This window comes from Ips typographus, linkage group LG9 (assembly GCF_016097725.1).
Source record: "Ips typographus isolate SLU linkage group LG9, UJ_Ityp_2.0, whole genome shotgun sequence".
NCBI classification, from domain to species: Eukaryota; Metazoa; Arthropoda; class Insecta; order Coleoptera; family Curculionidae; genus Ips; species Ips typographus.
The window spans coordinates 3,841,707-3,865,099 of NC_138430.1; the positions used below are offsets into that span (position 1 = coordinate 3,841,707).

Consider the following 23,393-nt stretch of genomic DNA (forward strand, 5'->3'; position numbering starts at 1 on the left):
AACGTTGGAAATATGTGCCTATAAATATTTTCTGTTATCTGCTAAGTTTGGTACGCATTTCCTTACAAAGTAATGGTGACTCCCACCACCATTTGAAAAATGGTATCCTTGAGATACTTAACCAATTAGAAAAAATTTGTACAGTTTTATTTATGGTGCATTTTTGAAAATATACTCATTGTGATTACTATTACTAATATGTTAAAGGAATGTATCACGCTTGTCTTTGTTCTCTTTCTTGCATTGTCTTTGTGACATTTCTGTGATTTCCACGAAACTAAATAGCTTCAAAAGTCCACGTCAACGTAATTGACAAACAAACTGTGATTGGGCAAGAAAAAACAGCAAGTTTTGACCAATCACAAACTACCACTGTGCTGCGATTTTCGCAAATGCTGCACATGTGGATTTCAAGTTAATTTGACGTTTCGTTGGGTTGGTAAGAATGAGCGTTGTTGTCAGATTTATACATATAGCTAAATTGCTTGGATGTTGTCAAGTCCTCTAACATTTTGAAAATCATTTTATGACAGTCTAGAAAAACAGTCGGCGCTTTTTAGACATTATAAACTCCTGATGATGGGTGTTTATATACTCGAAACATGTCGAGCGTCCCTCTTTAATTAGAGGTTGAATAAACTTGTTATGGAGAAGGATTTGTGTTTTTCTTTTCATTAATCTTCTTAAAAATGCCAGAGCCCTCTACAAGTGTCAACTTTACCATAACAGTTTTAAATTGCCAGAGGTCTCTAGAACAATTTTGATACTGTCAGAGATCTCTAAATGCTATTGAGAACCTTCTTAAAGGTGCCAGAGGTGCTTTAAACGGTTTTAATTTGCCAAAAACCTCCAAGACCATTCTGAAAATTTCTCTAAATGCTATTGAGAACCTTCTTAAAAATGCCAGAGCCCTCTACAAGTGTCTTAAACCTTTAAGTAACTGTTTTAAATTTCCAGAAGCCTTTAAGACCATTTTGAAAGTTCCATAGACGTCTAAATGCTATTGTGTCTTTTAAAAAGTGCCAGAGACTTAGACAACTGTTATAACCCTCCTAGAATTGTTTTAAATTGCCAGAAGTCTCTAGAACAATTTTGAATGTATCAGAGACCTCTAAATGCTACTAAGAACCTTCCAAAAAGTGCCAGAGCCCTCTACAAGTTTCTTAAAACTTTCCATAACTGTTTTAAATTGCCAGAGGGTTTTAGAAGTATTTCGAAAGTGTCAGAGATTTCTAAATGCTACTGAAAACCTTCTAAAAACTGCCAAAATCCTCTACAAGTGTCTTAAATTTCCTCATAACTGTTTTAAATTACCAGAGGCCTCTAAGACCATTTTGAATGTTCCATAAACCTCTAAATGCTATTGAAAATCTTTTCAAAAGTGCCAGAGCCCTCTACAAGTGTCTTAAACCTTTAAGTAATTGTTTTAAATTGCCAGAAGTCTCTAGAACAATTTTGAAAGTGTCAGAAACCTCTAAAGGCTACTAAGAACCTTCCAAAAAGTGCCAGAGCCCTCTACAAGTTTCTTAAAACTTCCCATAACTGTTTTAAATTGCCAGAGGCTTCTAGAACAATTTTGAAAGTGTCAGAGACTTCTAAATGCTGCTGAGAAAAACTGCCAAAATTTTCTACAATTGTCTTAAATTTTCCCATAACTGTTTTAAATTGCCAGAGGCTTCTAGAACCATTTTGAAAGTGACAGAGACTTCTAAATGCTATGCTACCATTGCTACCTTCTGAAAAGTGCCAGAATCCTCTCCAAGTGTCTTAAACCTTCACATAATAATAAGTAGGAACTTGCATCGTAACATCTTTGTAATAGTGAACATTATTTAACATTTTATTGTATTTTTTGTCCAGGCCTCGTATAGCAATCAAGCTCAATGTTGGCGGTTGGACTATTGTCATAAAGCAGGAAATGCAAGCAATATTGCATTGCAGATGCAATAGCAATTAAGCTATCAATCGTCGACAGAATACGTTTGATGCTGCTCGTTTTCGATATGACGTTATATGCATCTTATACTCGACATTTTAGCACTTTTCTGCGCTTTTGATGTTACAAGTGAGGGATAAAATGAACACATAGTGTCCTATTATAAAGTAGTAAATTGATACTTCTACCTGAATGTAAATTAGAAAAGTGCTTTCATCTTTAGAAATCAATCATCATACTCATCATCAGCTTTCCAAGTAAACCTTTAGTTTTCTTATGGTGTCATGGCGACACTAATAATAACCACTATTAGGACAATTTTTGGTATAAAAATAGTGTTTTTACAATATTCATTAAGTACCATTGCATATTTGTGTGAAACTTAAATCTAAAAAAATAACTTTATTTCTACAATACTTGCAATAATGTTTTTGCGGTATCAATGGACGATGAAACTTAAAAGTATTTTGCTATTGTGTGCTGCCTTCATTTGCATAAATTTTGATGATAATTGTAAACTAGGACTAAATAAAAACATACGTTTCACTGGAAATATAAATATAAAATAAAAAACTGGTTTAACTCGATTAGAAAAGTAATGCAAATATACTGCGCATTAACTACGTCTGTCTTTTGGCAAGACACTAAGTCTTCACGTACGTCGAATGGGCGAAGGAAGAAAAACAAGCATTCACTAAAAATAGACAATATACGCTTAAAACTTGGCTTCAAGGTGGGAATTTCACGCTGTTGAATTCAAAAAGTTTTGCCAGCCAAGCCATATAAGCGCTGACAAGATCAATTCAAACACTTTTATTGTCTGCAGTTGCGAAACTACATTGCTGAGAAATTAAATGGCCAATTTGAACCAGAAACATTCTAAAAAAATGATTATGTTTACTTGCAAAATGCTATTTAAGATTCACAACCTCAAAATTTTCTGGTGCTATTTGAAAAAGATTGGCACCATCCAGTACAGGAAAAACAAATTCACATATAAATTACTTTAATAGGATATTCCGTATGTAACCAAAAAAAAGTACATTTTTGTCAAAAAGTATAATTGACTTAGGAAAATGAAACTAAAAAATTGGTATAAAATGCATTCAACCAAAATCAAACTGATTTTGTTACTTTTCAAGTATGTTCCGTTGTTTGGTACCTCCATGGAATAGAATTTGGCAGTTTTCAGGTTTAGAACAGGTTTATAAAATACGTTTGGTACTGTTTATACTGAGTTTTTAAATTTTGTGGTTTTACAGTTTTATGAAAAGCATTTTGCACTAATATTAACTCACACGAACCAAATGTAAAAAATGCCAAAAATGCACTGAGGAAGGTAGAAATGAATTCAAACTGATTTTGTTAAACTGAATTTGACAGTTTCCAGATTAGAGAGACACCGACGACCAAATTAATCAATTGTTACATTCAAATCATTTATGTCTCTAGTAACTGTTACGTCACTACATTTTACTTTAATTTTCGCTATATTGGTGGTGTCCGCGACTGGACTGTACCAGTGAGTAATAGCTATCATTATATGCTCGTTAAATAACACTACATTATAATAAAATGTTTAACCATTTTGATTTTTAATTCTCTTTAAAACTCTCCAGGAATACAGATCACAAAATATAAGGAAACCAAAATAGGTCGAGAAATTTGTTTTTGGTTTTGGTTTAACTTTCTTTATAGATCACAGATTGCATTCATACAAACTATATTGTATTATAGTAACGGATACGTAATTAAATTTATGAAACAAATGCATTAATACTTGACCTTTCCTCGGACTTGCACTGAAGTAGACGTAGTTTCTACGACATTGAACAGGTCAGTTTATAATAAGCTAATATGCACTTTTGGAACTGCAATATCAATGTCAAAGGCGAGTAGTGGGCGATTAATTATTATCGCCATCAATCAGAGTTAACTACGTTTACACCAAGGATTTGAAAGAACTCATCAAGAAAGCTGGTATGAACATAACATGGTTCATCAGGAAAATATCCACAACAAATCTATTAATAACAATTTTGGAAGCAGCAAATTTGTTTCCTGTTCTTAAACGAGTAAGCGAATAAATTCGCACCACAAAATTGATATAGCGTGTAAACATAGGCTTTATCATAATTAATTGGCGATTTATACAGTAAATAGTAATTAAATGAGCTAAAAACCAGTTTGTCGGCTGCTCGAGGTTATAAAATGAAAGCAGCACCACTAACACACATTTAACCCAGACGTTGGGCCGTTACGTTTTCGTCCTCACTTTCTTCGGAATGTGGTTTGGTGTTACGTGATTCGTCACTTTTGTTTTCATTCATTTCCATAAGTCATTCATTAAAATTGGGTATCGTTACGGGGTTACGCTAACCGGATTTTGGTTAAAAGACAATCAGAGGAGATTTTTGATTCAAAACAGTTTTTCAGTTTTATTTTTTGCGTAGTAAATAATGTACTCACAAGAAAATTGTGAAATAAAAGATTGGCAACTCTAGACACTAAAAATATCATCGTTTCTGTACATCACAAATAAAATGTTTATGATTGGAAAAGAGTTTTTAATGAGAAAAAAAAAATGAAAATTTAACGTATTACAGGGTGTCTCTAAAAGGTGTTCCAATAAGCCGTACACTGGCTGTTTCTTTCAAACTATACAGGGTGGTCCAGTTTTAAATGTCAATAATTCACCAATCCATAGCCAATTAAAAAATAAGTTGACATGCATTATGTAATTTTCCTGAAAAATTATTCCTAAGGAAAATACAGTCCTTCAAATTTCTGTTTAAAAAATCGGTTTTTTGTCACAACTGTCAAACCGTTGGAACAATTTTGATCAAATTTGGAACACACATTATGAAATTAATACTCATTATGAATGACGTTTGCCAAAATTCTCTAGTAGCCTACATACAGGAAGATGGTTTTAATGTTTTTGCCTTATCTTCTACGTCTCTAGATATTTTTCAAAAATTACGTGTTTTTTTTTAATTTCATTGTTTACGATGAAAAAGAAATTATCTCTTATAAAATTCTGATTTGAAACTTCCTGTACGAGAAGTTCAAAGACCCAAAACTAACTCAACCCAACTTAAAAATTGTCTTGGAAACAGAAAATTCACTTAAGAAGCTTAAAAAATTTAATTGTAGCTAGTTTTCATAGTTTCCAGACAAACTGAAAGACTTTAGTTTTGAAAATTGACTGAGAAAAGATAAAAATTGATTTCAGAAGCTTAAAAATTGTGTTTGTAACTAGTTTTCATGCAAATTGAGAGACTTTAATATTGAAAATTGATTTGTACTTGTAGACATAAAAAACTACTTTTTCTAGAATTTTTTACTACAAATTCATACATTTAAACCTTAAAAATTGACTTCAACACCAAGTGACTATGAACTAATGAAAAGTAACAGCAGAAGCTTAAAATTTGCATTTGAAGTAAGTTTTCATAATTTTAAGACAAATTTCAATATTTTAGTTTTGAGAATAGTCTTAGATAGAGGACATTGACATTAGATTCATGAAAATTCTCTTGAAAACTAACTTTTCTTACTTTTAACTTTGCTTTAAATTTTCTCAGAATTCTGGACTATTTTTAGTGTTTCAAAACTGCTTTCAGCTTGGAAAATCGAGTTTCAAGACTATCTTTACCAAGTTATTGACACAGCAAACTTAAAAATAATTTTCACATTCTTCATAGACTCTAGACACCTCAGTGCTAAAAATTCGAGTATTTCTTAAAAATCTAGATTGTTTTTAGTGCTTTAAGGCTGTTTTCAATACTTCAAATCGAGTTTCAAGACTATCTTTACAAAGTTTTTGACTTATCAGGTCTAAAAGCCAATTTGTACACTGTCCACAGTTTTGAAAATGTTATTTCAACCTTCTTCAGTATTAAATTGACTTCTACACTCATCATAGGTGCAATAAATTGTAGCATCTTTATGAAATTCAGACTGTTTTTAGTGCTTTTAAAGACTGAAAAATCGAGTTTAAGACTATTTCGAAAAGTCAAGTTTCTTCAGTAATAAAAGTAAAAAATTTTGGTATCAAATGCTACGATATTAGTCTTGAGAACTAATTTTTAGAAATGAAATAGTTCGAAAATTTAATTTACTTCTAGACTTGTTCCAGTCCAGAAAATTGAGTTGTACACCAATTGAAGTCCTGAAAATAGACTTTAATCCTAGTAAAGTCAGTTCTAGCTTTAAAAGTTAACTTTTAGATTATCTTTAGAAGTAAAAAAATGAGTTTTATGCACAATACAATCTTTGTCTTGATTTCCGGACTGTTTTTAGTTCTTGAAATCCAGTTTCAGACACTCGACCAGGATGGCAGTTTGAGAAAACAAATTATAAGACTATTCCTAGTAGTAAATAGCAAGTTTTTAGACTATTCGGTACAAATTTGGACTCTCACAAGTCTTGAATGTTCAGTTTTACACTATAAAACGATTTTTTAAATTGAAATTTGAAGGACTGTAAGTTCCTTAGGAAACGTTTTTCAGAAAAATGACATAATGCAAGTCAACTTATTTTTTAATTGGTTATTGAATGGTGAATTATTGACACTTAAAACTGGACCACCCTGTATACAGGTATGGTAAATCCAAAACCGTGTAACGGACAGAGAAACATAGATAATTGCATACGAGGAACAGAGACGCAAAACAAAGCAAAATATCAAGTAGTGGTCAAAGTGGGGATGGTCCAAAGTTGGCTTTGAAACAAATTAAATATCTCGAAAACGGCTGATCTTAGAGACTTAGTTTTTGTGTCATTTTCTGTCCTTTAAAGTGTTTCAAAATACATGTTCAGTTTAGTTTATCGTTTTTCCTGTAGAGGGCGTTTTTCCAAAATTTCCGTTTTCATCCTACATATCTGGAAAAAATCAAATGCAATGATATTGCTTTCTATTGTGTCCCTTAAGAATCTGATTAACTATCGTGGTGTAAAACCTGCAGTACTCTATCTCTTCTGTACTACAGCAAGCTTTTATTTGATGTGAAATTAATTAATTATTAAGGAATGGAAATCATTCATAAAACATTGCTTTATAGTACTAAAGTGTAATTAGAAAGTGATTGAGGATCTGAAAACAAAAATGGGGGTTCCCAATCAATAGATGATGGTGTATATGAGTGTCGTTTTACTTTTAGTGACCTAAGTAGTCAATTTCAGTAAATTTATATCTTTCTTCACCTTTCTGGAAGTCAATATTACCACTTCACTTCAAACTGGTTTGTACAGCAAATTCTGTCAAAGAAGATTTCAACTTAACTAAGCAGAAACTGATGACTTGCCTTTTGACTTCATTGATCAATCATAAGTGTGAGTAACGCTTGAAAGTGTAAAGAAGGTTGGTCTGCTGTAAAAAAAGCAGACAACGCCTGCATATTAACTCAATTAAAAGAATGATATAAGAATGAGTCATCCGAGTTGCTCCCATTCGGGACAAAGCCCATCATCCTCGGATGGTCGCTTTAAGGTCCCCTGCCAACTTCCTCTTTTATTATATGGACGAGCCCGCTTTACATTACAATTTCTTCGTGCATACAGTTCCTTCAGATTAACTGATAAATATATAAGAGCCGAACAATATGGGCTCTATTCATATGCGAAGAAAGACGGAATAATTTACGTTATTTCGTTCAGAATGTAGTAGTGTTTCTTGACTTATCCAGAGTGCACCGCAACGTAAATTAGGTGTAATAAAGACAATATTAAACCATCTCAAGAGGCTCAAGGTTGTTTAAGACGGATTAAATGGTTTAAATTCCTCATTGGCATACCACGCATATTAAATTTCTAATGTGCTAGTTTCAGCTCATTTGTTCAGCAATTCTTGAGGAAAATATGATGTCTGTTGGAGAATATTGTTATTGACAAACAATTTGGTTAATAAGTAACTCTGAATAACCGTAAAAAAGCTTTCTTTGTCGTAATATACAGGATGATTTGATAAAGAAACAGAACACTTTATCTCAAACTAGGAAAATTATTACGAAAAATGTGCCTAGAAGATTGTTGGTCTAAAATAGTCTAGATAATATGTGTAATTACCTTGAAGGAAACGTTGTCGACTATTATTAACCAAACCCAAAGTGGGCATCCATGCCCATTTATGAAGGTTTAAAGGATGTTGTCAAGGTTCTTGCAGATGGCACTTTGAAAGCAAACGATCAGGATTATTTATTTAAATAATTACTGGAGTTAGAAACAATATAAAATATCGTGATGGGCTGGTTTTTCTGATATAATAACACGTAATTATATTGTTCTTTGTCGCATGTATACTTTTGATAGCACCAAATTAAATTTTCGATAATTATTTACGGTACTAGGGTGAAATGAACGTTTTTACCGTTACATGTGGAAAATCACATAAATCAAGTATTTTATCCAACTGCTAATTCTGGTAAAATAAAGATTTTGCACCAAAATATTTTCAGTCAAAATGGGGTTAGTTAAAAAAAAACAGTTTGGTGCACTCTATCACATTTTGTCTTATAACTTCTTAGGAAGGCTCTTACGGACAAAAATACCTTAATAGAATCTTGTGGAAGATGAAACTACCACTTTCCTTATTTAATTTTTTTTGTAGCTCTTCAAATAACTATGCTTTGTCAAAATAAAATTATAAAAAATGCAGTTTGGTTTATCCTGTCACTTTAAAGGTTACGTGAGACTTTTGGCACGTCAAAACGGAATTTGAAGGTCACGTGACTGTTTTTTACAGTAAAAATGGTCACGTGATGAGTTAAAATTATCAAATTTATTTTTAAAGATAAGGCCACTCTCTTTTAACATCAAAACGGAATCCTAAAGGTTACGACTGTTTTAAATGTCAAAATATTATTTGAATGGTCACGTGACTGTTTTTAAGTTTGAACTGCTGTTTTTTTAAGTCACGTGTCAGATTTTAAGGTCAAAACGGTTACGTGTCTGATTTCATGTCAAAATTTTACTTTAAGGGTCACGTGACCGTTTCACAGTTTAAACTGATATTTTCAAAGGCGGATATGACTCTTTTTAAGATGGAAATGGTCACGTGACGATTTTCAATGATTAAATTTATAAGGTCACACGACTTTTCTTAACATCAGAACGGAATCCTGAAGATCACGTGACCGTTTCTAAGTTTAAACTGATGATGTTTTTTGAAGTCACATAATAGGTTTTAAGGTGAAAAAGGTCACGTGTCTATTTTCAATCATTAAATTTAATTTTAAAGGTCAAGTGACTATTTTTTTAACGTCAAACCGTTTTAATTGTCATAATATTACTTGAATGGTCACGTGACTGTTTCTAAGTTTAAATTTATGTTTTTGTTAAAGTCACGTGACTGCTTTTAAGTTACGTGACGATTTTCAATCATCAAATTCATTTTTAACGGTGCAGTTTTTTTTAACGTCAAAAAGTAATCTTAAAGGTCACGTGACTGTTTTAAATGATGAAATATTATTTGAAATGTCACGTGACTTTTTTATTTTAACGTCAAAACGGATCTTGAATCTTAACTTTACCTCAACATTCTGCTTCATCTTGTATTTTCCATATATTTAGTACTGCTCAGAATAAAAAAAGTCTACAACATGAGGTATACAAGAACTCGTATTTTTGACACCTTTTCTTCATTTCTTGCTTGCAAATATGCATTTTTTGCGTGGTTCTAAATCTACCTGTGCTTCAAAAAAAACGCCATCCTTATCAATCAAACATTGCTACGGTACAAGACTTGGTGACCTTCGAAACGAAGAATGTCACCACGTTTCATAACAAACCGTCGCGAAGGCTATTCTTCATTAACACCGCTAATTTATTTATTGTGTTAATCGAAACCATTCTTGTGTTCTTCGCCAATCATTAGTTGCAGAAGAGTCAATCTAACTTTTGCGAAATTGGCCAAAACATTATAGTTACTGTCATATTACAACAATAGTTATTACCTGCAAATATCATAAAATCGTCTCTTTACATTCTTTAGTTACTGAATCCATTACGTAACGTTTTGCTATGTATACTACGGATTACTGTCGACAAGGACATTCTTCATTAGCACTAGTTAATCTTTAGATCAATATTTATAGTTATCTTCACTGATTTACGGTCATGTCCCAAATAGTATAGATAGCTTAATCTGTTTGGCCTGGTTTGTGGATGCAACTTTTAATAAACTTAAGATGATACTCTTGCAGTAACTGAAGCAAGAATTTAAATGTTTATAAAATAGTAAACATAACAAAAAGTAAAAAATATACAAACTACGACCTATTTCTTAAACATTCCTCTTAGGAATTCCCAAGTCACCCGTAAATTCTTCGCGTTCTTGACGATTTAACTATTCTTTCAGGACATCCTGTATGATAAACTGGTTTTCGTTGCATAATAGCTATTATTAAAAAAAAATATTTACTTCCAGCGTCTTTGCTTGTGAAGGACATTCTTCATTAGCAACATCCCGATACTTATTTACTTTTATTTTATCGTTATTCCAATTCCGCAATTCTTGTTAATTCACTAAACTAGGTTTATTGTTGTTGAGCGTTTTGCTGTAATTTTCCATGTCCTAAAATACTGAAGAATTTAAAAGTAATTTAATTTGCAATTCACCAACGACATTAATAATCACTGAGGACTGGATATAAAATGGATTTGGAGTTAATTATTAAGCTTTAATAATTATTGCAATGGTTTAATATTTAATGTTATTCTTATGCAAGTTTGAAGCAGAAATTTAAACGATTTTCTGAATAGAATTTTATTGTGGTTTGTGCGGTGAATTACTGTTGTTGGGATCCTTGTAATTCTTAAGATGTTTCAAATGATGAAAATGTTACATAAAAGTACCTGTTCTAGAACACTATTTTCTTAGTTGTTTGTACATTTAGTATACCACTGTAAGTATATACCATTGGATAATAATTACCACTGGAGAGAGGTTTAATTCATAAATCATGCGATGACATTCATCATGTAATGTAAATCAATTAATTGCAATGTCATGGTTCTGTATTGTGTAACGTTGCTTAATCTGATAGGTACAAGAAAGATTGCTGTCATTTTTAGCTTGTTGTAAGTATTTTCAATAAAACAGTGGAATTGTTAAGTAGACGAGTTTGGCTCGATTAGCCACAGTTTAGATACTTCCCCCACACGAAGCGCTGACAGATGTTCCCCATAAAACGTTCACATGGGAAGTGCTCCAGATTTCTGTTAAAAATGTTTGGTTTCCTAACTAAAGAAAGCACGCCAAGCGATTGGTTTCTTGGATTATTACGTCGCATTTTACATTCTTATTCATTATTATTACAGGACTTTTTAATGTCTTGTGAAACACGAATTTTGATGACTGTAATTGGTAGAAGAACGTCTCAAGTTTGTTTCAGAAAATACAAACTGTAACTCTAGGCTTAAGATTACTGATGGTATTAATATTTGAATATGACTAATATTGTGATTTGATGCAAAATTCGATTTGAAAAAAATCTCATTATAACTAAATGTAGCTTATTATTTGCAAGAAGTGTTATTTTACTAAAATTCAATTTTAAAGAATCTAATTAAAGATGTACTATTCAAGAAGCACAACAACCAAAACAAGAAAAAGGTTCAAACAAATATTATAAATCATTAACACAATATTTAGAGAAACAGTTCAAAGAAAACTCAGACACTCAGAAATATATTTTTTAAAGAAAAATGATGACACACAATTTGACAGTCAACAGTTGATTTGACAGTTAACGTGTCGCACACCACCGATTGGTCCAAGAGGTGTTTAGGTTGTCAAAAAAATGTTTTGGAATCATTTTTTACCACTCTCACGTGTCAAAGTAAAAACAGAAGGCTTTTCGATATTTTTCAAAAGTCAAAAATGCTTTCTAGAGTTAAAATTTCTTTGGATGTCTTTTTTGTCGTGAATAGTGCTGCCTGAAGCTTTCCTGAGGGGTTTGGATTGTCAAAAAATGAGACAAAAGCATTTCTAGTGTTTCTAAAAAGTTATATGGAAGCATGCTTCACGCTGTCTTTGAATAGTTAAAAAAACTGAAGACTTTGCGTTGTCAATGTCTTTGATAGTCAAAAAAAAAATAATTCAGCTTATCAAAGCAGCAAAAGCAGGAAGCATTTTTGATATCTCTAAAATATCAAATTGAAGCTATAATATACCTATAGTCTGATGTTTTTTGGTAGTCAAAACAACATCTACAAGCATTTTTAATATCTTCAAGTATCAAATTGGTTTCAGAATGCTTCTAGATGTCTTTGAATAGTCAAAAATGCTGTATGGAGAGTTTGAATTGTCAAAACAAAAGGTTGAATGTTTCCAAAGTGTCAAATTAAAGAGAAGAAAGTTGTTCTATATTTGTTATAGTCAAAAATGCTGTATAAATACTTTGGATTGTCAAAGCAAAGGCAGGGCGCAATTTTGATACCTCGAAAGTGTCAAACTAAAGTTATAATATATTTCTGTGGCGGCTTAATGCTTTAGATAGTCAAATCAAGGACAGGAAGCAATTTTGTGTGTGTGCTGATGTCAGAATGGTTTTTGCTATCTTTGAGTAGTGAAAAATACTGTCCGCTGTTTTCTTGAAAATTTTTGTCAAACAAGCATTTTACTGTGACGAAATTAAAAGTTGGTTGATGTGTTTTAGTAATCAAAAATGCTATCTGAAGCATTCTCGTTGAGTTTATATTGAGAAAACCAAAGCAGTATTTGTGCAAATTACAGCATTCGTAGTTTGTAACTGGTCCAAAAAAGCAGCAAGCTGAAAGCTGTTTTTTGACCAATTCTAAGCTAACCTATGAAGTTGTGTTGCTACATTTTACTTGAATCAAAACCATATCGTTAAATCATAATGAGCTCTTCAAGTGTTAATCGGTTTGATTATTTATTTCCACTCCTTTGCTGCTAGTCATCCTCATATCGAACCCATATTCGTCTAATTAATTCTTCAATGTGACCCCCAACAACTATCGTGATCTATCTACAATTACCAATAATTAAAGCTCGCATGCAGATTATATGCATATAAAATTGTTCAAGGAATGCAGGGACGTGCGTACGATATATTATGGTCGCCATCGCCAAAGAAGCGGCCAGTGCTTTGTTTTATGATTCATGCCTAGTTCTGGTTATTTTTTTTTCTACGTCTCAGCAAATCTGCAAATTGTTCGCGAAGACAATTTGCAAATAAACAAGCGTCATGAGCAATCGTCATCTACATAATTAGTTCGAGGTCGTCGCTTATTTGCAGCAAAACGGAGAGCACGTAAAGAGACTCAGCGCATAGCCAATAGCTGTTTATTTGGTTTCTGTGACCGTGCCAACTATATGTTTTAAGAAAATGTATGTTTTTTCAACTACTAACCTATCCTCGTCTGCATAAAATCGGGTTATTTAGTACAAAATACACAATGCAAAAATTGAGAATTATTATGTATAAAAATTGTAGTAGCTCCTCAAATAACAAAGATACTTAAAAACATGAAAAAAACTGTTTTAGTGCTGAAATTTGACAATATAAATGATGAACTGACTATTTCAGTCATAATGTAAAATGACAGACAGTACCTACATATTATGAAACTGAAAAATTTTCAAAAACCCCTGCAATGTTGCATAATACCTATTAACAAACAAAAGTTGAAGAAGAACTGGAAATGTTGTTTAAAATTCTTTGTAAGTCTTAGAAATGTTGAAAAAGGACTAGGAACTTTCCAGAATGCCTAAAAATGTTGCAAGAAGTCTAGTAATGTTTAAAAATACCTAGAATATCTAAACAAATGTTGGAAAAAGTCTAAAAAGCTTTAAATAAAAGCTTGGGAATGTGGAAGAAAATCTAAAAATACTGCAAAACTTCAAAACTTTCAATGTGCTCTAAAAATGTTGAAAAAGACTTAGGAACGACCTCGACCTGTAATAAGTACTGGGAATGTTGCAAAAGGACTAAAAACATTCAAGAAGACTTAAAAATGTTGCAGAATGTCTACAAATATTGCAAAAAAAACTAAAAACCTACAAAAACGTAAAAAAAATTCAGAATGTCAAAAAATGTAAATGAGGAAAGTTGTAGGAAGTTTCATCCTCTACCAGATTGTGTTAAGGTGTTTTTGCCCTTTTTTGCCCAAAATGGTTTTGTTTTTAAACTAACTCCATTTCGACTAAGCGTAGCCTAGTTATTTGAGAAACTACATAGAAATGTAAATAAGGAAACTTGTAGGAAATTTTATCTTATACAGGATTGTATTAAGATGTGTTTTCCCTTTAGGGTCTCCTTAAGGAGTTACCTACAAGGCATGTTCGAAAACGCATTTTTAAAATAAAATTAGACTGTCAAAGAATCATAACTGATAATGAATCAAAACAACAGAACAACCTTTTAATCAGACAAAAAGTGACAGTATTGACGTACAATGTGTCATATTTGTCATGTCACTCTTACGAAATATTATACAAATTTTTCATGCATAATACATGATTTTATACCTTGCCAATCACTGGAATTAAGTAATGTTCACCTTTCGACTTTAGTTGTGTATGCACCACATTTGCCAACTTTAGCAACATTGTAGCCAACATTATAATAATCACATTATTGCCTGGTTTGTTGCATAAACGAACAAACCAGGTAAATCTGAAATTTTTGTTTCAACTGAAGTATAACATATGAAAAATTACACAAAAAAGGATCACGCAACAATGTAATAGACAGGTACATCGTTTTGATTGTGACAACATTTTCTTATAATTAATATTTATTTATCACACTGCATTTGACATTATAGATCAAAATGGATATACAGGGTGACTTTATGATGACTTCTGACATCAACCTTACTTTGTTTTAAATCATATTTAAATTTTTTCAGTTTTCCCCAAAAACCGATATTTCTTTAAATCAACATTTTTGCTTCACTAGACCATCGCATTTTAATAATTGAAATCTTTAAAAAAAATACCAATCAAATAAATAATTATTTACCAATAGTCTTTAAGATGATTTCCAATTAAGCGAGAAAGAAAATTCAATAAAAAAATCAACAACCTCTTTAAATACTTGTTCTGCTGTCTAGATAACTCAATTCCGGTTGACAAAAAAAAAATGATTAGGTACTGCTAATGATTGAAGTAAAAAACATCACTTATGCACCTTGAGACTTTGCCTCCGACATTATTATCGCTGCTACCTGACAGACCGACGTTATTTTAATTTTCTTAGGTCCTAAAGTAGCAAAAGATCAACTTAAGTTTGGCGTAGTAATTATTTGTATTTAACCTTTGAACCACCTTGAAAATATAAATGGCTCCTTGATACGGTGAGGCGACCTTTGATTATGTAAGTAAATAAGTGTTCTTGTTGTTCAGAATAAGTATCATTATTTTAACTCCATTAGCGTTACGTCCGAAAACTTGTACCAGTGAAGTTGTATTGGAAATGAAATTTCCACGTGGAAGCAATAAAAGTGGTACACATTTGCGTAACTCTTCACTGTCAGGCAATGAAAAGTGAAATAAAAAAAGTCGTGGCAACAAAACATACTCTCGTGTTTGTTCATTGTTGGCCTATTGCCATTCGTATTTGCATGACACAAAAGAATTCATATTCCGACCAATATTTGGAAACCATTCTTATCATTTGCGTCTTTGCACAGTCATCGAACAAAGAGCAAATTATGGTAATACAACAAGAATGTCACACACTTTTTTATATTCGAAGTCTCGACAGTGTCGTCTATTGAAGTATTATGTGCTAATTTCGCTCTGATTGGCTTTTGGCCCTTGACCTGCCGATGGAATCAGCATTTCTTGTCAATGCCGAATTAAATTCTTCGGCGTAGTTCGTTGGTTGTTAATTGTTATCACTTTTTCTTGTATCGAGTCGGATGTTTACGGTGCCAGTCATTGATTTGGTAAGTTAAGCTACTAAACACTACTTCATTAACAAGTGTACACAGTCAAGAGTATTTAAATGTCTTTATAGTTGTATTTTGTCACTGTTTGTGAATGTGGAAAATGTAAACAGACAATTTTTCTTCTCTTCTTCTTCCTTCTCTATTTTAAGAGAGTTGTTGTCACCATGCCTATTCAGCGGCCTAATTCTTGAAAGGAGGGAACGGATATCTCAGAAGAAGTGTTGATAGAATATGACAGAAGAAGCTGATAATAACGGGTTCCTATCACATTCTACAGGTCTTTCTCTTGATAATTCATTTCCTTTTTCAAAGAATACGCACCCAGGTGATAGATTCTCGCTCCATTTTTTTGTAGGTCTGCCTATGCTTCGACGACCCAAGGGTGACTTGTCGTTTCTATTTTTACGGTTCTTCTGTCATTCGGTTGATGTGTTTCTTCTTCTTTAATATCGTCATGAACGAAATAATCAAAAAACAAGCAAGCTGAGAGGCTAGAGAATGGGCGGCAGGAAGATTAAAATATTGTGCTAAGTTGATGACGCAGTCTCGATAGCAGAGAGTGAAGATGATGTGCAAAACCTATCACAAGTATTTAACCGAACAAGCTTGTTGTCACAAGGCAATTCAGGTACTTCGGCGTGGAGATATCAGGATATGGAAACGTTAAGACCGAAGTAGACCAACAAAGCGACTAGAATAGCAACAACATAATCTGGCAAAATAAACATAATATGGGAATAGAAACGAAGTCCAGAATATATAAGGTTACAATCAGACCAGCTTTCATACCATCTTATAGGAGGTCCTGCAGGAGGTCGAGATGTATTTGGTTTTATCTCTTTCGCAATCATCTGGCATTCTGTCCACGTGGTTTCTCCATTCTCTTATTCAGCTTCTTGTCCATCTCACTGCATCTTGGATCTCACATATTTGCCTTATTTCTTCATTGTTATGGTTCTTAGTGTTCGTATTTCTGTTGTTCTTAAAAGTCGTTTAGTTGTTGTGTTCTCCGTTCTAGTTTCTATAGCGTATGTCATGACCGGTCTTACGCAAGTTTTGTGAATTCTGACCTTACTCCTAGTTTATTGTTAAAGTATTACACCAACAATCCCGTATATCCACTCTTCAGACAGTCACTAAGGTATTGGAGTCAACAATCAGTGACAGTTCAACATAGCCACCTATTTACTGGTTATTCTTGGCGTTAACACTTGCATGGTACTCCCAAAGTTGACATTGATAGGGCACCTGTCAGTTCTTCTATGATTTGCCAAGCAAACCGTTGATCATCTCGTTTAGTAGCGTTCTTCCCTTAAGTATGTTGGAAGAAGAATCCACTTCTGGACAATGTAAGTGCAATTTCTTTGTTTATTAAGTTAAGTTTGTGCGATTTTGCCTTCATCACTACCGTAGAAATATAATAACAGCTTATTACAAGACGTGAAAGATCTTTTTGTTTTTTGGTGGTTTCAAACTCATAGTCTGGATGGACATTTTGTCAACAATTTGCTAGATAAACACTAGCAATACAAGAAACAGTATCTAGAACACACACTGGCAAAACTGTTTAGAACAATCCGATGCGGCTGCCAAAATGTGTGCGCTTCCGCCGAAGTTTAGAGGACGTGGGTAGTCGATCTGGCATCCGTGTTGTTGCAAAAGCACCTTGAGGATTTTGTTATTTAGTCCAAAAGATAGCCGACCCGGCAGATGAAAATAGATCGAAGAGCTTGGCATGTCGGGATTGAATAGGATCTTTACATCCGAGGCCCCCGGTGGATATATTTGGAGCGAGCGTGGCGCAAACCTACACCAGAAGCCAGATGTATCGATTCCTCTATAACGAATCTTACGATTACCTGACTGTTGGGATTTCTCTTAACTGCGAAAGCAAAAATCTGTTTTGTTCGTAACGAAATATCAAAGTGAACAAGATAAACCAGACTTTTAGTTTGAGCAGTTTTCAGTTATGTAATGTCTGGTGTCTCCTGACCTTTTGCCTATGCTACCACAAAAGAGTGAAGGTGAACAAGTTTTTACTTATTTATGTTAGTTTTTTTAGAGCAAAAAACTGCTAATTACATTGTAATTACTCATTTTCAATAATTACTCAAATGTTGGAGTCGAATAACAAGAAGATGAAGATGATCGTCGAATTAAATGCTATCCATGTTTTTTTTATCAATGAAACACCTCAGTTTTACAAGATTTGGAGCCCATGTGTGTATCAGAAAAACTGAAAGTGTGATTATGCAATCTTGCAAATTTTTTTTTTCCCATAAAACGCCTAGTTTTTTGGTTGTTGTTGGTTTGAAATTTAAGCACCCTGTAACTCGGTAATTTGGGGAGTTCAGGGAGGTTGAATCACTCAAATTAACCGTCTTGAGCCTCTCTTTCCATAGGTGTAAAACAAAAAATTCTATCTGAAAAATTACGAACAGAGTGACCAAAACCAGCCAATCACCCTAGTTTTCATGCACACCCTGTATACTGGACGCAAAAATGGTCCTGCAAATTTACGGTGCTGAGTTAAGGAGTCGATTAGGAACATTTTTGATCTCTTGCAATTTTTTGGTAACTTTCACCGTTTTCGAGTTATCTAGCAAAAACTGCTTTGGTGCAACAAATATTTAAATTAGTTGAAATTGTGGTCTGAAATTTGAACAGGGTTTAAAGGACAGTCAGGAACAAAATCGACTGTAAAATCCACTTGGAGTAAGACAATGATTGTTTTAAGCACATTTTTGGAATCCTCATTAAATTTCCTATTCAATAACATGAAAAAACAATACAAAATTTGATACAGTCTAAAAGAAAAGCGGTGGCAAAGTTTGAACTGCCAGAAACACAGTTTGAAGGGACAGTCATTTGCCTGTAAAACCTATTTGGAGTGATAAAATTACAATTTTATGCACATTTTCGGAATCCTCATTAAATTTCCTATCCAATAACATGAAAAAACACTACAAAATTTGATACAGTCTGAAAGAAAAGCTGTGGCAATATTTAAACTGCCAAAAACACAGTATTTGTAATTTACCAGTAATTTACTGGTAATTTAAAGGTACAATTTTCCTGATAAAGTAAAATTTTTGTTTTGAGACACCCTTTCACTCTTAATAACTCCAAAATCAAAATAGCTCTGAAACTGGTAGATAGACTTTTCAAAAATATATTACCTAAGTAGTTTTTATCCATTTGAATTCTTTTTAATTTCAAACAACATTTGGCATCATTGCCTCGAGAATTGTCATCAAGTTTGGCACTTGTGTCTTCTCTTCTCATCTGCATTAATCTCAGTACAGTGGGTAGTTTGTGATTGCTCAAAAAAAGCAGCTTTCAGCTGGCAGCTTTAGTTTAACCAATCACAAATTATGACTAAATTTTAATCTAAATTATTAAAATTATGCTTTTCTGGAGCAAACAACCATCAACTTAGCTCAACCATTAAACATTAAAATTTTTGATTTCTTTATTCCATTAATTTACATCATCTCAAGAAAATTCATATTCTTATTAATTTACATTATACTAATTAATGACCTTACTGTTATCTCTAATTGGCATTGCATTGTTTGGTTCTTTTTAGCCCTGAAGAATGAATTAAATTTGATGCAAAAGATCGATCTTCATTTTTTTGTTTTTACTAAGTGGCAGTCTTCTCTACAATACCGGGTGTCTTGTCTTATTTATTTCAGAAACCGTGGCAGACAAAAAATAGATTCAACAATTTTTCGACAAAAACTGGGACACTTTCTATAATTTTATTAAGTTGGATACCTGTTTTGTCACTTTCTCCATTAAAATTCGGTTGTATTACCTCCACTAATTATACTTTTTGAGATGGTAAAAGTCAAAATTAACGTCAAGTAAAAAGATTTTCTACAGAACTATAAGAATTACCTCCACGTTGAATTCAACAGAACAGAAGAACATGGATTCTTGTTTTCAGACTCTCTCATGTTTTAATGTTATTTTCAACTCAATAGAAAACTAAAGCAGAAAAGACTGTTTGGATGATTCTTACTCTGATTTGACAATCCTCATCAGTCTTCATCAAGAATTGATCATGTGACAAGTGATTGATTCTGCTTTAACTTTGACTTTTGAAAGCTTGGTGTGATCATACAAGTAAATAATGTGCTTTATAAATTCGCATTGATTTGATAAGTTATTATTCTGTTGATTTAGTAAAGTTATCATCGCATCGCACGCGTTAAAAGTTCAACTAATAATTGAATCGTTCCCGTTTGTAATTGGATTAAATCGAATTTGAATTTTTATAACCGATTTATTGAATCGTCTGGATTTCCAAACAGGTTCGAAATGATAATTGAAAACAGTCCGTCGCCGCTTCGTAAGCAAACCGATGTTAATGAAATAATCAATGTCAGAATTTCCAATACATTGTCGGTGGGTATGTATAGCCTGCATCATAACCGTTACGTACGAGAGACTTTTAAAATTGTTCGGTGATCAAAATTAAATAGGCAGGCTAGGCAGCGAGGAAGATAATACATGTTTCAGGGCCAAATTCCGACACTGTGCAATTATTTAAGTAATAAACAGATGCTCTACGGAACGGCCCACCAGTCGTTCTATAATCAGACTTAAATTTATTTTCGTTAGCTCTGAATTCTGGCTGAAAAAGAACGAAGAAAGCCGAAATTAAAACGTTTTAGTATTCACCTTTCGCACCATCAACGATTTATTCATAATTTCTCGCTAAACTAAATTTGTATATCTTTTATTGGAAGTTTCTGTAACCTTCACCAGTTTTGTTTGTACAGTGATGTTCTTTTACGTAACACGAGGCATAATAAATGTTAATTATTTCTTTTTTGCATAATAATTAATGATGATAGTCGAGCGTTTATTGCGCCAAGTTTAAAGAAGCGACATTTATTACTTTACGGGAAAATGCTTTACAATTGGGTGGAAAGATTTAACTTTTCTAACATACTATTTCAGATAATACAAAGTGTTTTGCAATTTTGTTAAAATATTCTAGTAGTTATAGAAGGATGTGTTTATGTAACATTTTCATTGCTGAGATATTTGTTCTTTTTGAAAATTGGGTTAATTTCCCAAAAAGGGACATTTATTAGAACCAGCCTAAAGAGGTCCAAAGATATTCAAGCGAACAACACAACATTATGTTTAAAACACACTAAAAAATTGCGTATAATTGGTAGCAATTTGATAATGTATTTTGCAAGCACAACCAATCGATCAGTATTGTCAAATGGATAATATTGAACAGATCTACCTGAACAACTCCCTCTCATCTCATCATTACTCCATCTTTCTGTACGGAGCGGAATCCTGGACGATAAAAACATCAGACATGCGAAGGATAGATGCTTTGAACATCCAAGAATATGCCAAGACTTCCACCAGGATGACCAGCTGACGAAGAAAGAAGATTTGAAGACCAGAAGAGCACAGAAGAGCCCCGTTGTCATCCGGGGCATCTCCTTACCCAGGACAGGACGTCGTTGCAACTCTGATTTTCCTGAAAGGGGAATATCAGTTTTGATTATGGAGTCTTCTTCCGGACCTCTCCTTTTGGTCTACAGCGATGGGAGGGTAAAACTACTTTGGACACACTACAAGAAGAGGGGGAGACAATAACCTAGAGAAATTGATAGTACAGGGAAAGGTGGAAGGTAAACGACCGAGAGGCAGATCTCCTGTTAGATGGATAATTCAAGTTAAGAAGTTCACAAATACACCACTACAAACCCTGCTAACTGAAACAATGAAACAATGGACCGACAAACATGGAAAAGTAAAGTTAATAGTTGTACCTGATTCCATGAGAACACTACTGAGAAAAAGACCTGCAACTGTCAAATTAACTGAGTTTTGTACTGCCAAATTCATGCAGCAATTTAGTTCAATCGTTCTTTTTAATTAAATAACACAGGTGTTATTTTACATTTTCACTATAGGCCTTATGTAGAGCGTTCCAAAGAGGTGCAGAATCTCAGCATTTTATGATTGTTCAAAAAAGCTGAAAGTTGCCTTTTGGACCAATCACAAAGTAGGATTTCCTTAGGAAGTAGAATTTATTCGATTTGCTCCTAACATCCTAGAAATAGTGACAAATCAGTAGAATTAATAGAATTCTTCAACAGTGCAATATTCCATTTGAAAATGATGAGGTTTGAGAATCCTCTGTCCTGGTTGGGACAATAAGTATTCTATTTTTTGGGTCTAGTTTAACTAACCTTTCTACAGTTCTCATCCTCGAATTTGTAGCACCCTGTATAACATTCCGCGGTTTACTTTGTTCTTCGTAAATAATAGCAGCATTATAATTACTACTAAGAAAAACTATCCAACCTTCACCCAGTTAATTTGTAGATTTGCGAGGAAGTTTTGATGTTTTAACCGAGATGGAAAACGAATTATTGTTCAATTGCAGTGACATTGCGAAGACTTTGAAACATCTGAACCAAGAGATGAATTAATTATTAATCAAGGTTGTTTTTCTTTCAGGTGTTCAGGTTAGCATGTCAGTGCCTTCGATGGTATATCATCGATCAGGCGGCAACTTGGCAGTGCGCAACGTTGTAAGCGACGACGCTTTCCACGAACCGGCCGCCGACGTCTCCGACGCCGACGAAGACGTCGTCGTCGACGAGCGGCCTGCTGCTGCCAACGATCGTAGCAAAGAGTTACCCGATTGCAAGGTAAGGCGCAACTACACGTGCTCAAGTTGTGACTTCTTCACGCAAAATCCGCGTTTGTACCTTTATCATCTTCGCGATGAGCACAAACAGAAAATAAAGGTGTTTGAGTGTCCGAGTTGCCTTTACGCGTCGAAACATTTTCAAAAACTTTTGAGACATTCGAAAATGGTGCACGGAACCAGTGAGGGTGTTAGTGTCGCCGAAACATCCCGAAAGTCGCGCAGACGCTCCGCAAACGACGTCGGGGACGAATGCGAAGAGCCGCAAGAACCACTCCAAGAACATCAAGACGAAGAAGTCGAAATTGACGAAATGCTCCCGGAAGATCCCGACAGACCGGCGGTATTCAAGTGTTCAGTGTGTGAATTTACAAGTCGTAATCGTATGCAACTTAGTAAGCACGAACGCGAGGAACACATCAAAACGAAGTTCTTCCGGTGTTCCAAATGCACTTACGTGACTCACATCAAGGCCAGATACACGAAGCACGTGAAATATCATTCTATGCCCATGATCAAGTGCGATATGTGCGATTTTCGGACGCCGTACAAGTGGAACCTTGACAGGCATTGCAAGAACCACAACGGAAAGGGTGCTTTCCGTTGTTCCGCTTGCAATTTTACTGCTGACATCAAACAAAGTTTGACGGTGCACGAAATGAACCATCATGTACCGCCAGTGGGGCAAGCAGCAGGACTCGGTGTTGGTCGGCGCAGAAATAAGGTCGGAGCCAGCGATACCACAGCAGCTGAAGAAGCGGCCGCTGCCAATCAGGAAACAACCCAGGTAAGCCCTACAACTAACTCATTTACGCTTCACTGTCATTTATAGCAAAC

General features: G+C 33.8%; 1 protein-coding gene across 3 annotated transcripts in view; it reads left to right on the plus strand.

Annotated features, from left to right (window-relative positions):
* Nucleotides 1–23,393, plus strand: part of LOC145734186 (uncharacterized) — a 53,540-nt gene that overhangs the window by 3,303 nt on the left and 26,844 nt on the right. For all 3 annotated transcript variants that reach the window (XM_081987393.1, XM_081987392.1, XM_081987394.1), the window contains exon 2: nt 22,364–23,343. In XM_081987393.1, the coding sequence (XP_081843519.1) occupies nt 22,378–23,343 (966 nt within the window). In that variant the 5' untranslated portion in view covers nt 22,364–22,377. The remainder of the gene's footprint in view (nt 1–22,363; nt 23,344–23,393) is intronic.